Genomic DNA, 16,343 nt, shown 5'->3' with positions numbered 1-16,343 from the left:
TGGTGAGACTCTTCTGACTTACTGGAACACCAATTTCTTTCTAATTTCCTTGACGTCTATTTTAAGGCACGAATTTGGGAACTATACCAGGGAGCCAGCCTCCTCTGTTTGATTACTTTCTTTTTGAGAGGGGCGGCATCGTCAAGATTTTTCAAAAAGGACTTTGAAGACAGAACTGTTGGACTACTGAAGAGTAAGAACATGTTTACCACCACAAGCACAGAAGCCACACACACACACACACTTCGGCACTCGGGCCGTAACAAGCAGCCTTCAGATCTTCAACCCAAAGATTCTCTATGGGGTTTAGGTCAGGTTTAAGGACAATGGTATCCCTGTCCAATGAGGCACAGGGATACCATTGTGCTTAAACCAGGTATTGGTACTATTGACGCCCTTTTTGTCCTTAGCTCAGTTAAGGCGCCTCTGACAATGTCACAAAGGATAACAAGGCACAACAGGAGGAACATAGGACCTGTGTGAGGCCAGCACCGCCAAACTGCAAGACCAAGCACATGTAGAAGGACAGGAGGGCCTCCCTTCTTTCCACAGCAATAACCAACAGTGGAGTTCCTTTCAAATGAGTTTATAATCTGTTTAACAAGCTTGCAAACCAGTTGCGTAGCCATCAATTTAGAAGCGAGGGGTCAAATCATTTAGAGATCTATTGAGTGATTTATCTTTCTCTCGCATTCAATTACACCTATCTTTAGCAGCTAAAGAACCACATAACCACAAACATACAAGCCAGTAAACATTTAAAAGGACATTAGTCATAAATAAACATTGTAAATTATGGAGAAGGAAAAGAAGAGGTCCAAAAACTTCTCAAAGCAGGAGCTTGAGGTTGGAAATTATTGTAAGAAAAAAATTACGATTTGTAAAAATAGACAATGTGGGAGTATCAGCTGAAAAGAAGTCTAGAGGGTGGGCAAAAGTGGCTGAGGCTGTCTCAGCTGAGAGACAGCACAAGTGTAAAAAAAACGTGGGTGAATTTCAAGTCGGAGGTGAAAAAGAAGGGCGCTGAGACAAAACGATTAATGAACCGGTGGGGTTGAAAGTATTGTAGCATTGCAGGGTAACTGGGTTGATGGAGGAAGGACAAGGAGGAGGCGATGTCGCAGATGTTGCAATGTCAACAGAGCCCAGATTTCTTTCCTTGCTGCAGCACAGCTAACTGAGGTTGAAGTGTCCCCTGGAAAACAAAGAACAGGTTCTCTCACTTTTTCAACTGTCGTGAAATGTTGTGAAAAGAACAAATTTGAGAACTTTGTTTTCCAGGAAACCATTTATTCTCAAGTATTTTCTCAACTTTCTTCATGAGTTTCTTCTGAAGAAAAAACTTAAGAACTTTATTTGAAAATATCAATTTTATTTTATTATAATTTTAGTCCATGCTCACAATGGATAAGATAGGTGTCACAACAGAAAAAGCAACATAAACGCTTTGAAAACAAGGAGTAGTACCATACAGATATTAGTTGGGAGTGCAGGGCCACAAGAATGAGACAACAAGCAGGAGAGAGTGGAACCCCAATGAAGAAATGATCATACTAGGCTAAATAAAGAGAATTAAGGAGCATAGCACTGGTATGGATATAGCAGTTTGGAAGAAACAATGGAACATACTTAATGGCACTGTCAAAAGTACATTTAAAAAACAGCAATTGGAGGGAGTACCAAGACAGATTGGAGCACAAAATGTCAATAATATAAAAAAAACCCAAAATGAATGAATAGGCTCTTAAGTGCCTAGGTAGTGCTCAATTCGCTTTAACTATACTCTAATTTTGTTTGGTTTATTTATTTTTTGGATTTTTTGTTTGGTATAAATCAGAAAAAATCCTTAGTTCATATGCCAGATCAGTAGGTGGCGGCAATGCATGCACCAACTGCCAATAAACCAAAAAGAGGAAGAGCAGTAACACGAATCATGACGAAAACGACAACTACTACATTTACCCAGCATTCAGTGTGGCGTCATGGCGGACGGCAGGGAGAAAGCCCTCCAGGACTACAGGAAAAAATTACTGGAACACAAAGAAGTAGACGGGCGGTTAAAAGAATGTAAGAGATAGTTCATTTGTATGTCTGTGTGATAGGAGACGTCTTGTTCGCCATGGAATCGGTGGTATTGGACAAGTAGTCTCAGTTAGCTTGAAAGGTAGCTAGTGCTTTGTCATGCAGTTAGCATACAATAGAAATGAATGGAAGTGAAACGGTTGGCGGTAGCAATGCTAATTTGTATTACGGCGAATAGAGAATAGTAATGTCTCAGATAATGACTTGGTCAATGACTAGTTTAAGTCAGTTGACGATAGTCAGTGTAACTTTAATATTGATATACCCGTGTCAGTCAGGCTACCAAGAGCATTGGGCGAAGGTAATTGTGAACAGTTACGCTAACTCAGATACTGAGTAGTAATTTTTCTCATTTTCAGTAAGAGAGCAGCTGAGAGAGCAAACTAAACAGTACGAGAAGTCAGAGAATGACTTGAAGGCTCTGCAAAGCGTTGGACAGGTAAAGACATTTCATCTCACACTAACCCCATTACTGACAATCAAATCAGATTAATTTGTATAGCGCCAAATCATAACAAAGTTACACTTACATATAGAGCAGGTCTAGACCAAACTCTTTATAAAATTATTTTAAGAGACCCAACAGCTCCCCCGATGAGCAAGCACTTGGCGACAGTGGCAAGGAAAAACTTCCTTTAAGAGGCAGAACCTCGAGCAGAACCAGACTCGCGGGGGTGGCCATAGAGAGAGAGAATAGGATGGCGATGAGTCACAAACCTGTAGGATGACAGGGAGAGAGAGGAGAGGAACTGCGAGAGACAGAGACTTTGGCAGAACATGGTTAGTAAATGCAGTATAAATGCATAGAACTGGGTGAAACTGTGTTTTTTAAGAAGGATAGTTCTTATCAGCGCATACAAAGGGGGAGAGAGTAGCCTAGGCCTACAGCAGCATAGCTAAAGAGTAGAGGACTTTTTAACTACAAGCTCTGTCATACAGGAATGTTTTAAGCCTGGTCTTGAAAATTGCTAAAGAGTCTGCCCCCCGGACTGATGCTGGAAGTTGGTTCCATGGAAGATGAGCCTGATAACTGAAAGATCTGCCTCCAGATTTACTCTTGGAGACTCTAGCAACCACAAGTAAACCTCCATCTAGAGAGCGGAGTGACCTACCAGGACAGTAAGGAACTATGAGCTCTCTGAGATACGATGGAGCTTGGCCATTGAGAGCTTTATATGTTAACAGAAAGATTTTGAATTCTACTCTATATTTTACTAGCAGCCAAAGGAGAGCAGCTAACGCAGGAGAGATATGATCTCTTTTCCTAGTTCCTGATAATATTCGTGCAGCAGCGTTCTGAATCAACTGAAGGCCTTTTAGAGATTTGTTTGGACATCCAGATAGTAATGAGTTACAGTAGTCCAGCCTAGAAGTTACGAATGCATGGACTAGTTTTTCTGCATCATCCTGAGAAAGGATGTTTCTGATTTTCCTAATGTTTCTCAGGTGGAAGAAAGCTGCCCGACTAACTTGTTTTATGTGAGGGACAAAGGACATGTCCTGGTTAAAAAATTACTCCAAGGTTTCTTACAGTGTAGCTGGAAGCCAAAGCGATGTCGTCCAAACTGATGAGATGATTAGATAGTATTTTTCTGAGGTGCTTAGGGCCAAGTACAATAACGTCTGTTTTGTCACCTCATTATAGGACAACTACTGATGATACTTGTCGTGAATTTATATTTGTCACCACAGTTCACAGAAAATTGTTGTTAATAGAGCAGGAAAAGTATCCAAATCAGATGTATTTATGGGGCCACATCATAACAAAGTATCTCAGTCACCAATATATTCACATTCTTATCAGTTTATCTCTGAACATTATTGGGATAAATTTGTCTATGCCAGCCCTGTCTATGATCTATGACAGTATGACTTTGCTGTATTTAAAATTGAATTGTAAAAATGTATATATGTAGTTCATTACTATAGATTCAGAATCTGTACTTTGCCTGGTCATTACTGACCTCAGCTTTGTCCTACTACCCACAGATTGTTGGAGAAGTGCTCAAACAGTTGACTGAGGAAAAATGTAAGTCATCCTTTGCAGGCCCATGTTACCTAAGAGCTGCAATGCTGAAACCTTTTAAAAAATTTCATGCTAAAGTAGTGTACTTGTATGTTTTGTACATAATGTCAGTCATTGTCAAGGCCACTAATGGACCCCGGTATGTGGTTGGATGCCGTAGGCAGGTGAGTGATGAATTCTTAACATCATATGATAGTGTGATTATTTCATTTTCAAGAAATTAAAGGAAAACAGACATAACAAATGCAGCTTCATTGATATATATATTTTTTTAATCCTTCCTTCCTTCATCCATTTGTAATCTTGTCCACTAGTGTTATAGAGGCTATATTGTTATTCTCTGAGTATGAGACACCAGAGTTGGTGTACACATACCTGTACCATGTGGTGTGTTATCTGCTTCTTAGTCTCAGGTTGCATTGCTCTATTCTGTTGTATTGATGATGATTTTGTTTGTCAGTGACTTTCTGAGGATTCCAAAATTGATTGTGTAAACTAAAGCCAAATACAAAAATTTGCAAAAATTTATCACAATCATATACTATTTTTCTTTCATTCATCCATTCATTTTCAACTGCTTATCTGTTTCAGTGACTTCAGTTAAAAACTAAGGCTTATACTTATATTCCTCATCTTTTTTCAGTTGGACAAGTCCCAGTTAAAGCCAGGAACCAGAGTGGCTTTGGACATGACCACCCTCACTATAATGAGGTAGGCTGGGTTTCTGTAAACTCTCATTGAACCTTTTCTCACAGGGTGTATACTGGGTAGGGTTAGGTTTTGATGCGCCTTATGATGAGTTTGATCAGTAGCCAAGGAACTCAAATACATATTAACTTATCACTTACTAAGGAGAGTATTTTATTTTTTAATACAGTCTCTATTGTTTATGATGTTATCAGATGTAGGTGCTACTGTCTTGTCTTTGTTTTTCAGGCAGTATATTTTTATTAAGTCTTTGGATCCTGAAAAATGACACAACTTTCCCATCTGTATGTTGATTTATTTGACAGTTTTATGCATCAACAGCACAGTAAAATGTATTTATTTTTTGGAAAATCCCCTTTTACTCTAGGGATTTGTGTTTGTTGGTATGATGCCCTTTCCTGTCAGAGCTCAACACACGTTTCCTGTTCTTTCAAAGGTACCTACCCAGAGAGGTTGACCCTCTGGTGTACAATATGTCTCATGAGGACCCAGGGAGTGTCTCCTACTCTGAAATTGGAGGCTTGTCCGAGCAGATCCGGGAGCTAAGAGAGGTACAATAAAAGCCCACAGCACAGTTTGGCGGTGACTGTGTTGCTTACTCAGACACATACACTGGCGCTGTGATGAAAACACTATAGGCTTTCAATGTCTGAGACTTCTGTTTTTGATGAGAAGCTGCATAATTGAGACTGTTTGTTTTTTTTTTTTCTCTTTTTTTTGGGGGGGGTGTGTTTTAGGTAATTGAGTTGCCTCTGACCAACCCTGAGCTCTTTCAGAGGGTGGGAATCATCCCCCCTAAGGGTTGCTTGCTCTATGGACCTCCAGGTTTGTGGCTCGACATCACACACTATCTATCCATTATGTGTGTGTGCACAAAAAACACACCGTAGCTGGTATTCATATCTGAGACAAAAACAAATTAATCTGCTTCAGATGCCTCAAGTTCTTCATCTAATTTAGTGATACCAAACTAATGATAATGTGTGGGAACAGCTGATTCTGTGTCGATGATATTCCCTTTCCAACAGGTACAGGGAAGACTCTTCTGGCCCGGGCAGTGGCAAGTCAGCTAGACTGTAACTTCCTCAAGGTGTGTATCAATAGCACGCTGAGAGTTTCCCACTGATTTGCATTTTCTGAGTGTGTGAGTGCGCATCTACTGTAGGTGGTGTCCAGCTCTATTGTTGACAAGTACATTGGTGAAAGTGCAAGGCTGATAAGAGAGATGTTCAACTATGCCAGGGACCACCAGCCATGCATCATCTTTATGGATGAGATTGATGCCATTGGTGAGTGATTAAGTCTTTATTTTCTTTTTGCTCTATCCGAAGCATTGAGATCAGGTGATTTTTAAAGCACTTTCCTATCAGTTTCAGGCATCAACCAATATTTCCAAACATTTTTGTCAGAAACAAAAACTGTAAACGATAAAGGTAGTAAGGATGTGGCTAACCTTCAATTCAGCAAGAAATTACACTAATGGTTGCAGTGTTTCCTCTAGGACCTTTTTTCAGCAGCGGTGGCAGGCTCTCTGGGAGGCCATGGGGGTGTAAACAAATGACACTTGACAGCAGATTTACTTCTTACAACCTATTTATTGGCTGGCCAGTTGAAAATGGCTTTTTCCCGTACAACTTATACATCTCAACCATACACAATGTCAAATCGAGGCTGAATGTCAAAAAAGAAATAAATAAAACACTAAAATTAGGTCAGTAAAAGGTTAATGATACCTGACTAGTGTCATCTTCATCAGTGGTCTTTCTCAGAGAAATACTGGAACAAGGCCATCTTAAAATGCAGTCAGCAGTTAATGCATCATGGGGTGTAGATATTATCTTAATGCTATCAATTAGTTTACCCACGTTAGCGTAACTGAGTTGGCACCAGGTCCAGTTAACTGTAACATTAGCTGGCCGTCAATTGATGTTTACATGGGACACAGAGAAACCCAGTTATTTATATCCATGTGTACTTGATAAATACCAGTAACCCGTTCTCTGATCACTGCATCTTATCTGCACAGGCGTTCGCTATGTCCTATATGTCTTTTGTTTACAGTTGCTGCCGAAGAATTCGGGATACGGTGTTTACATGCACAATCACAAAAACAGGATACCTCAAAAACCCAATCAAAACCGGGATACTAAAGACCATGTAAACACAGTAAATGTTAAACTAATTTTATCTTATCATTTTTGCCATCATCTATAACCCCTCAGATTAAAAAAAAAAAGTCAGCTGTGTATGACTGGAGCTGATGGCGCTGATTAGGGCTAGGGTCCACAAATCCAAAGAATAAATGAATGAATAATACCAGGTCCTGAGGTTCTAGATTGTACATGCATCATGTTCACATGTTTTGTTCGATGCAGGGGGCCGTCGTTTCTCTGAGGGAACCTCTGCTGATAGAGAGATCCAGAGGACTCTGATGGAGGTAAGATCACAGATGTGATGTATAAAACAGCCATCACTCTTATTTAAATGTAAACCCATACATGAGCCGTTAATTTCTTACTGGAAGCTACAACATCATCCAAATGAATGAATCTTTAGCAAGAGCAAATGAACAATCTGGTGCATGCATGCTCTATTGAGAAAATGAACCTCTTTCAAAGTTGATCTTCAAATGCATTATCAAGTTATTTCATATTGATGTGGCTGCACTTACATCAATTGAGCATGTGGTCTGATCCAACAGATAGATGAGCTACTATTTTTCATTGTTGAAGAAATAAATGCTGGTTCTGATAGAAAAATACACAGTGCATTGCAGCATGCCCATGCTGATCCCCTGCGTTCCACCAAATTCGCCAGTAATGTGATAAATAATTTCTTAAATGTCACCTGGAGCAATATGTGCGTTACTTACCTGAGCAACACATGGCGATGGAAGAAGGCAAACCAAGAGACAGTGTGATGCTTGGAACAAAGTTTTGCTAGGAAGCCTTGGGTCCTGCCTTTCATGTAAATATTACTTTGACAAATACCACCTACCTTAGCATTGTTGCAGACTATGAACATGCATTCATGGAAATGGTATTCTCTGGTTGTGGCCTATTTCAGCAGAATAATGTGCTATGCCACAAAGCAAAACTGGTTTGAAGAGAAAAACAACTTTGAGGTGTTAACTTCGCCTCCAAATTCCCCATATCACAATTAAGAATCTGCTGCTAATATCTTGTTACCAGATACCACAGCACACCTTCAGGGGTCCAGTGGAGTCCATGCCTCAAGTGGTCAGGGCTGTTTTGGCAGCAAAAGGCAGACGAACACAAAATTAGCCATGTGGTCGTAATGTTAGTATAGCTGAACCTACTGGCAACAGGAAAAACACCCAAAATGACAATATGTGTGTCGTTCTAGCTGCTGAACCAAATGGATGGCTTTGACACATTGCACAGAGTCAAGATGATCATGGCTACCAATAGACCTGACACGCTGGACCCTGCCTTGCTGCGACCTGGCAGACTGGATCGCAAGATCCGTAAGATCATCTGGTCTCCTACTTGTCACTTATTTCTCAGCACTTTTATAATCGCAAGCAAGCAAACAAACTGCTGCCTTTTTGTCTTGCTCAGACATTGAGCTGCCCAATGAACAGGCTCGTCTGGATATCCTGAAGATCCATTCCAGTCCCATCACCAAGCATGGAGAGATAGGTGAGTCCCTTTGACACCCTGAGCAGTGTTGCCAGATCAGATTGACAGTTTCCAGCCCAATCACAGCTTAGAACCCACTGAAAAACCAGCCCAAACCATGAAGTTGCCAGACACCTGTGTCAACCCGTAAAATCACAACACTGCAATAGAAACCTCTCACAAGTATCCAGAGCTTTTTATCGGCATCAAATAACCACAAATGAAAGATAGATACATTTTTGCAAATTGCAACCAATAAGGGCGCAGTAAATCAACCATAGGCTACACAAATTGCAAAATGAACCCCTGGCAGCCTAGCGCCAGGCCCAAATTAGTAATAATGCCAGCTGCACGTAAAAAGGTACACCTTTTAAGCTTTTAGGCCTAAGAAATTTTATAATTTACACCACAAATGACCTGCATAAGGACTACATGCAGAAAAATTTAAAAGAAAACAAAATTATGCAACTCTTGGCGCCTTTCCCTCCCTCTCTCTTTTTCTCCTTGCTGCTTTCCACACCTGTGGGGCTGAAAGACACACAAACTGGCCGCACAGCAGCTGATTGAGATTGGATTTTGAGCTCTTATTTCTGTGTTACAATACTTGCAACGGGCTTTAGAGTCCACTCCTTGGACAGGTGCAATCCAGGTTTTAAGTTCAGGGTTGGTCTACCATTCCTTTCTGCAGGTTTTCCTGCATTTTCCCCACTTCGGCATAATGAACTTAGCTGGGCCACCAACTTCAAATTCAGCGTGGCTACAGTGCGTCTGCTGAACTGATGTCACTGTTAAGTTGCCAAATTTATTTAGTTGGGTTATTTTTTCTTTAAAAAAAAACGAGACAGAGGGTTGGGTGCTGTTTTCACAATATTGAAAGCCCGCCAAATGCCAACCAAAGCAGCCCAAATTTTATCCCCCTGCCCAGTGTATTTTTTTCCCCCACCTGACAAGAACAAAAGTTCCCCCCAATCTGGCAACATTGACCCTGAGCTGCTGAATGTTCAGAAATCACTTCCTGTCATCATTAATATGAAGGTATGGATGCAACTATAACATTTTTGGTAATAATAATGAAAAAAATTTGCAATGTATAAATCTATACATTTGCAATCAAGTAATTAAACTAGGCAGGCACTGGCATGATTGGACAGCTAATACAGGCCGACTTCTGTGCTTTTTCATAGACTTTGAGGCCATTGTGAAGCTCTCAGACGGCTTCAATGGAGCTGATCTAAGGAATGTGTGTACAGAAGCAGGTGGGAAATAAGTCTTTCAAAATCATCGCATCAGTCCATGTTTAACCATAAATGACAATTATCTTAATCATCTGTGTCTGCAGGTCTGTTTGCCATCCGCTCTGACCGGGAGTATGTAACTCAGGAGGACTTTATGAAAGCTGTGAGGAAGGTAGCTGATTCCAAGAAGCTGGAATCCAAGCTGGACTACAAACCTGTGTAGATCCTTACTATCAGTGCTTCTTCTCACCTTTTTTTTTTTTTTTTTTTTTTTTTGCATTATTGATTTGCTGTGTATTCTGCTTTGAGGCCAGAAACAGAAAAGTGTTACATTTGTGGGAGGCAACTTTGTCTCAGCAGTAACTGCTGTTTCTACTTGTTAGTCTGACTCACCACTTGTATAAATGACTTCATTACTGAAATACACCTTAATGTTGTAAGCCCTGTGGTCTTCAACTGAGTGTGTGGGGAGGGGTGGGCTAATCAGACTGACTGGCATGATGAATTAAAAAGAGGACCTGTAGCTTTTGTTGGGTCTTCTTGTCCTGATATCAGTTGTATTGGCTCAAAGACAGACCCATTGGTTGTCTCTTCAAGTTGTAGAATGTTTCCATTTGTCATACATAAGGTTTACACTAATGTGTGTTATGCACTGCGATGTAAGGCAATTCTGTTTTCTGATTTAAGACATAATTATATTCTTATTTCAGCATGGGTTTGTAAAGTAAACTAGATAAAGCTGTGGGTTGTTAGCTCGATGATGGCCAGTGGTGCTAAATTGCAAACAAATTTTGACAGTATAGTTTGAGGTATATTTTATTTTTCTCTGGATTTGTCTTAGTCAATGGGAAAGTTGGATAGTTCCCTAGCCATTCTGATGCTCTTTAAGGGTCATACAATCAGATAGCACAAGCATTTCCAAATATACATTGTATTTAGAAATGAAATTTGACAGAATCCTTTGTTTAAAGAATAGTTCTCAGAGACACAGTATAAACTGTTAGAAATGTATACAGAACCTAAATTGAAGGTTTAAAAAGGGGAAAAAGAGACAGTCTCAGTTTCAGACACAGTTTAATCTTGGGTATCTGAAAAAAGTGTCCAACTCTTGTACTTCTACTAGTTTATGTCTCACACTTCATTTCTGCTCAGTTAGCAGTTGCATGGGAAAGGCATAATCACAGTTAAGACCCACACCCAACCATGGTCTCTGTGGTCAGTGGTGCACATTGCTGGACATGAGTAAGTTGGTCTGTCACCAGTTGCTTTCCAAATTAAACCTTCATTTAGAGTCGGGTTATACAGCAGTAGTGGCTGGGCTCAATAAAAATTGGTCTAATCATACATTAAAAAGCTGTGTAAACATAAAAGTAATCTGTACATTCAGCTGTCATTCAATTAGGTAAATTAGTTAAACTGATTTTAATGACAATGCACTGCAGCAGGACTACAACCACAGGAACAGCTTGCAGCTCTCAGGTTGCAGTCAAGAGTGTCAATATTCACAATGCTCTGATTCACGAGCCAGTGTGAATGCTGGTAGTGTATTTGCTGCAATTGTGATATTCTAAGTGCTTCTCTACAGTCCAGGTGAGTATTTCTATCATGGAAGCTTATCCGGCCAGCAAATTAATTGAAAGCAACTGAACTTAAGTTTGTCAAAGATGTTTTGCAGGCTATTGTCACAAGGCGCTTTGTGAACAGTCCCACAGAGGTTAAATACCTAGGTCCCACTCCACTGTTTTGTCAGACTAGTGAGGACTAGTCAGACCGGTGCGTTATGAACTGATGAAGCCCCTTGGATAGGATTCAAAATGTCGTCTTTGACAAACTTAAGTCCGGTTGCTTTCGATTCAGTTTGTTGGCCGGATATGACTGTGACCTGGATGAATGAGAATATACAGACATATCATGGAAGCTGAATGCAACTCAGTTCACCATCCAGATGTAGAGTCAGTACTCCGCAGTTTGTGCCTGCATTAAGGTAAAGGACTCCAAAACAAAGGACCTGCAGATTGGGCAGTGCTGGAAGTGTGAGAGACAGCTGTCACACACACAGGCGTGTCTGCAGGGCAGCAGCACCCTATTTACTGCTGCATTCTGACACACCACACAGTCTCTGCCCATTCCTTCTGTCCAGCTTTCATCCTCATCAGCCACTTGCTCCAATCTGCCAGCTTCTTTAGGGGTTTCGCTGGTGGTGTGCTCTGAATCGGGGGCCCCAGAAATACCACCGCTGTCAGCTGACATGAACAGAGGCTGCAGGAGAGAAAAATGCTGACATTCACTTGAGTTTTGACACATGAATACAATTCAAACAGAATTGTGATGTCATTACAGTTATCATGGGTCAAACTCAGATCAGTTGTAAAAGAAAACCTTTTCATATAGTTAATTGTCTATTTCTAAAGTGGAAATTTGGGATTAGTGAGTCCCATCTGTATAATAAACTGAAGGGAGGGATACCTCAGCCAGAACATTTTAAATCTCTACAGCATTGGAACCATCCCTTGGATCAAGTCCTCCACCAGAAGGAGAGTGCTTCCCTGTCATAGGGGTATAACTGACTGTAGTGAGAGAGGGATGGTCAATCAAAAGATGGGTCAAGTTTTAGCTTATTGTTGGAGTTTTCTGTTTAAATATGTGTATATAATGTGCTTAAGTGGAAAATCATTAACAGTACTATTACTTCCACTTGACCAGAAACCTACCTTTAACTCGTACATGTTCCCATGGGAGGTGAGAAGGTACTGAAAGAGGAGCCTTGCAGGGAGGCTGTACTTGTCATCAGGAACATGAATCACTGTCACACTGGCCACCTGAGAGGATGAAGACAGCACAGTGACTTGCTGCATCGTTAATGTTCAACACAGATGAAGATGGCACCTATGTGTGTGAATAAAACGACTCACAATGTTGTACACATCTCTGGCATCTGGCTCTGCGAGTGTCAACACAGCCACAAGAGGGTAGCGTTCCCTTGGCAACCATCCAAAGTCTGTAATACCCCAATCAACAGGAATCTGGGTGTGGAGTTCCTCGTGTCCAACACAGACACTGAAAAGCTGGGGTCAAAGAAGCTACACAGGTAGTTGCTTTTAAGACAACGAACAATGAGGGGCATCTGGAGCTCCTGAAGATATGTCAACTGTTTTTACAGGATGACTCCGCCATGCTATTACAAATCAAGCCACTCTTACACACACAGTCACAGACTAATATGTGAATGAGTTGTTCATTGTAGTAGAGGCAGTGAAGGATACTGGAAGCTCTCGCAGTGGTGGTAGCAGAGGTGCAGGGCTGCATGGAAATCCTGGGAGGTGCTAAGTCTCTGGCCATGCTGGTGAGCATGCAGCGCCTCCTGCAGTGCACTCATCTCACAGCCCCAGAAGCAGCTAAGCACACAGGGCTCCAGACAGCAGGGTTTCACTGATGCACCACCTGAAAGCAGTGTGTACTTATGTAAAATTAAGATGGAACCACTGATGATAATAATCAAGATTGTTTAAATCAAGTTTATATGGTGCCTTGATATACATTTTTTACATATCAAGGCACTTTACACATAGAGCAGGTCTAGACCAAACTCTCTATGGAGTTGTTGCAGAGACCCAAAATATCTCTCCAAGAGCAAGCACTTGGCGATAGTAGCAAGGTAAAACTTCCTTGAAGAGGCAGAAACCTTGAGCAGACCCAGGCTCAATGAGGGCAGCATCTGCCTCGACTTGTTGGGTTGAGAGAGAGAGAGAGAGAGAGAAAATGCAGTGACAGAGACACAGTCAGAGCCAGGGTGAGGGAGAGGATGGGGGGGAACACGTAGAGGGAAAGAGAAAAAAAGCAGGAGGAGAGAGGATGCCATGGAAAATACAAATAAACATACAGAAAACATTAAGTGATTCCAACCAGGTAGTACTAAATTTGAAGTAGTAACTATTAGCAGTAGGGGAGAAGAAGTTACAATAGGAAGTGAGTAATTGGTGTAATGATGGCTAAAGGTAACTATTGCAGCAGCAGGTACTGAGCAGGAACATGGAGAGATGATTCAGCACCTGTAGGAAGGGCACAGAAAGAAAGAGGACAGGAGTGACAAAACACAGACTACGGGAAGAAACAAGGTTAGAAACATGAAATGATGTAATGTATATGCATTGGGGAGAGAGACCAAGATAGCGAGAGAGGTACTCAGAGCAACCACCAGCAGTGTAGGCCTATAGCAGCATAACAAGAGGAAAAAAAACAGAATTGAAACCTGAGGTTTTTAACCATAGGCTTTGTCATAAAGGATTGTTTTAAGCCTAATCTTCAAAGCCGTGACTGAGGCGATCCCTCAGTGAGTCCACCCCCCAACCAACTGGGAGTTGGTTCCATAGAAGAGGAGCCTGATAGTTGAAAGCTCTGCCTCCGGATGTACTGTTGGAGACTCTAGGAATCACAAATAAACCTACATCCCCAGAGTGAAGTGACTGGAACTGGAACTGGAACAATAAGGAACTGTGAGCTCTCAGAGATGATAGCACTTGGTTACTAAGAGCTCTGTATATTATGAAAAGGATTTAAAATTCAGAACTGAATTTTACTGGGAGCCAATGAAGACAAGCTAGCACAGGAAAAATGTGACCTCTTTTTCTAGTTCCTGTTAATATCACCTGAAAGCTTTTCTGAGAATTGTTGGGGCATCCTGATAACAGTGAATTACAGAGGTAACAAATGCATGCACTAGTTTTTCTTAGTCCTCTTGGGACAGAATCTTTCTGTATTGAGTAATTCTATACTTAGTTGCTACCGGCTGATAGTGGGCATGAAATTGTTAGGACGTGTACACAGTTTAACGTAAACAAAACGAACTGATAACAGAAGTTGCTGTGATTTAACTCAAAATGCCTTTTATTTCTGAGGACGGTTCCTTTAGCTTCCAATAAGCCTTTTATCACAATGAATACAAAAAATGAAACCCGAGCACAATTGAAAACAGTTTGGCTCCTTCCACTTCAGCCAAAACGCACATAATTAACTCAAATTTATCACACTTGCAGCTACCTTCAGCCTGCACCACGACACTTCATTGACCTCTGGTGACTAGGAGGAAAACAACCTTCAAACAAAGGTGAATACATGGCTCTTACAGTTTATGATATTGCAATGTTGCATAGGTGAGAGAAGGCTGTCCCAGAGACTTGTTTTATATGAAGGACTAAGGACATTTCCTGATCAAAAATGACTCCAAGATTCCTTACAATGGAACTGGAGGCCAAAGTATTTGCATCCAGAGTGGCTAGAGACAATCAGATTTATTTAACAGTTTCACCTTTGGGGGAGCAGTATCATGGTTTTACACTGTAATGATTAGTTTACAATGACAGAGCAGCGATCACACATATATCGCCCCCATTCTGACTGAGGATGACTGTTCTTACCAGTAACAGACGCGACTCCAAAGTCCATCTCCAGCGCGAATGGATTGGTCACCTGAACCATTTTCTTCTCAGGCGTTTGAAGAAAAGTCTCCATGTCATCAGAGCTGCGAAGAATGACAGGGACATCAAAGCCAAACCTGAGGAACAGAGAGAACAGTTGGTTTTCATCACTCTCCTCCGTCTCAGTCACCTGACCGTAGTGCTGTATTTTCATTATTCACTTAAGAAACCTGGCCTTAACACAGCCACAGGGAAGCGAAGTTGAAGCCTTTTGACGGTCAAGGAAACGGGCTGATTCTTAGAGTGTAAATAGAACGAAGTCTGGTTTTAGAGCAACATCAATCACAGGCTATATCTGCAGCTGTTTGCAGTGATCGGATAATTTGCATTATTAACACTAGTCCAGTTACATTAACAATAATCCACAATAATATCTTGTGTTTGACTTATGTTTGTCTCATTCGTATATCAGCTCATCAACCCCTGTAGCTATAATCAAATGCTTAAGAAATGCAGAAATGCATATATTAAACCGTCAAACTGCTGCTGTCAGGTCTGTGGCTAAGCTAGTGACTTACCAGCCGAGCACCATAGCAGCGGTGACAAGGAAACACAAAAACACCACACTAATGTAAAACAGTGGGGAATACTCATACAGGGTCACCAGGAAAACAGCTGCCATTTCATACTATCTGTGCCCAAGACTAGCAATCTATAATCGGATCTGATGCACTGTCTCCATTGCGGCCATGACAGAACTTCTCCGATACACATACGGTGTCCTAAAAAGTACAAATCCCAACACTGAGCCTATTTCAAATCATTTACATTTATTTAATATTACCCCACCAACCCCAATTGTCTCCGAGAGAACGCTTTTCTCTGAAATATTTCACTGATTGTTATCTGTCGGGTTTGTTTAAAAGACAAAACAAAACAAAACCGAGTCAAATTACAGTGACGCAACAAGAGGAAATCCGTCTAAAAGGATAACTTCAAAATAAAAGCTAGTATATAAACTTGGCATGTTGCTATGCTCTGGCAAACACATGTTAAACATATGTTGGCAGTTGTATTTTCATACAGTATACCCTCTTAACATGTAGGACATGCGTTATTTTGTGATAATCCTCAATGTCACCATGGCTTTTACTTGTCAATTCGGAGTTTACTTTGAATTTCCGAAAAGGAAGTTGATTTGACAGCAGGGAACAACTGAGATTATATTCTTATCAGT

At 41.0% G+C, this 16,343-nt stretch overlaps 2 protein-coding genes across 2 annotated transcripts; one reads left to right on the top strand and one right to left on the bottom strand.

Annotated features, from left to right (window-relative positions):
* The first annotated feature begins 1,968 nt into the window (after positions 1–1,968).
* psmc6 (proteasome 26S subunit, ATPase 6) lies at positions 1,969–11,031 on the top strand. Its single transcript, XM_029495769.1, has 14 exons — positions 1,969–2,067; positions 2,442–2,521; positions 4,072–4,111; positions 4,220–4,272; positions 4,752–4,819; positions 5,253–5,367; positions 5,554–5,641; positions 5,845–5,906; positions 5,982–6,105; positions 7,192–7,253; positions 8,183–8,303; positions 8,398–8,478; positions 9,642–9,713; positions 9,797–11,031. Exons 1-14 carry the CDS (start codon positions 1,983–1,985, stop codon positions 9,913–9,915), a joined length of 1,170 nt encoding a protein of 389 aa, XP_029351629.1. The 5' UTR covers positions 1,969–1,982; the 3' UTR covers positions 9,916–11,031.
* On the bottom strand, positions 10,489–16,058 carry cgrrf1 (cell growth regulator with ring finger domain 1). Its single transcript, XM_029495770.1, has 6 exons — positions 15,685–16,058; positions 15,107–15,243; positions 12,956–13,133; positions 12,605–12,749; positions 12,404–12,511; positions 10,489–11,951 (listed from the first exon to the last, which is right to left on the bottom strand). The coding sequence occupies exons 1-6, from the start codon at positions 15,786–15,788 to the stop codon at positions 11,646–11,648; spliced, it is 978 nt and encodes a 325-aa protein (XP_029351630.1). The 5' UTR covers positions 15,789–16,058; the 3' UTR covers positions 10,489–11,645.
* Positions 16,059–16,343: the final 285 nt, after the last annotated feature.

Source organism: Echeneis naucrates, chromosome 24 (genome assembly GCF_900963305.1).
Source record: "Echeneis naucrates chromosome 24, fEcheNa1.1, whole genome shotgun sequence".
NCBI lineage: Eukaryota > Metazoa > Chordata > Actinopteri > Carangiformes > Echeneidae > Echeneis > Echeneis naucrates.
Note: the sequence above shows the minus strand (reverse complement) of the source record. Positions and strands in the feature narration are given on the sequence as shown.

Excerpts from the sequence above, each read along its gene's own strand:
- cgrrf1 (XM_029495770.1), bottom strand. The coding sequence starts at position 15,788 with ATGGCAGCTGTTTTCCTGGTGACCCTGTATGAGTATTCCCCACTGTTT. Across the intron at positions 12,750-12,955 it reads CACCACTGCGAGAGCTTCCA|TGTCTGTGTTGGACACGAGG; the intron begins GTATCCTTCACT and ends CCAGCTTTTCAG. Across the intron at positions 11,952-12,403 it reads GGAACATGTACGAGTTAAAG|CCTCTGTTCATGTCAGCTGA; the intron begins GTAGGTTTCTGG and ends TCTCTCCTGCAG.
- psmc6 (XM_029495769.1), top strand. The coding sequence starts at position 1,983 with ATGGCGGACGGCAGGGAGAAAGCCCTCCAGGACTACAGGAAAAAATTA. Across the intron at positions 7,254-8,182 it reads TCCAGAGGACTCTGATGGAG|CTGCTGAACCAAATGGATGG; the intron begins GTAAGATCACAG and ends GTGTCGTTCTAG. Across the intron at positions 8,304-8,397 it reads CAGACTGGATCGCAAGATCC|ACATTGAGCTGCCCAATGAA; the intron begins GTAAGATCATCT and ends TGTCTTGCTCAG.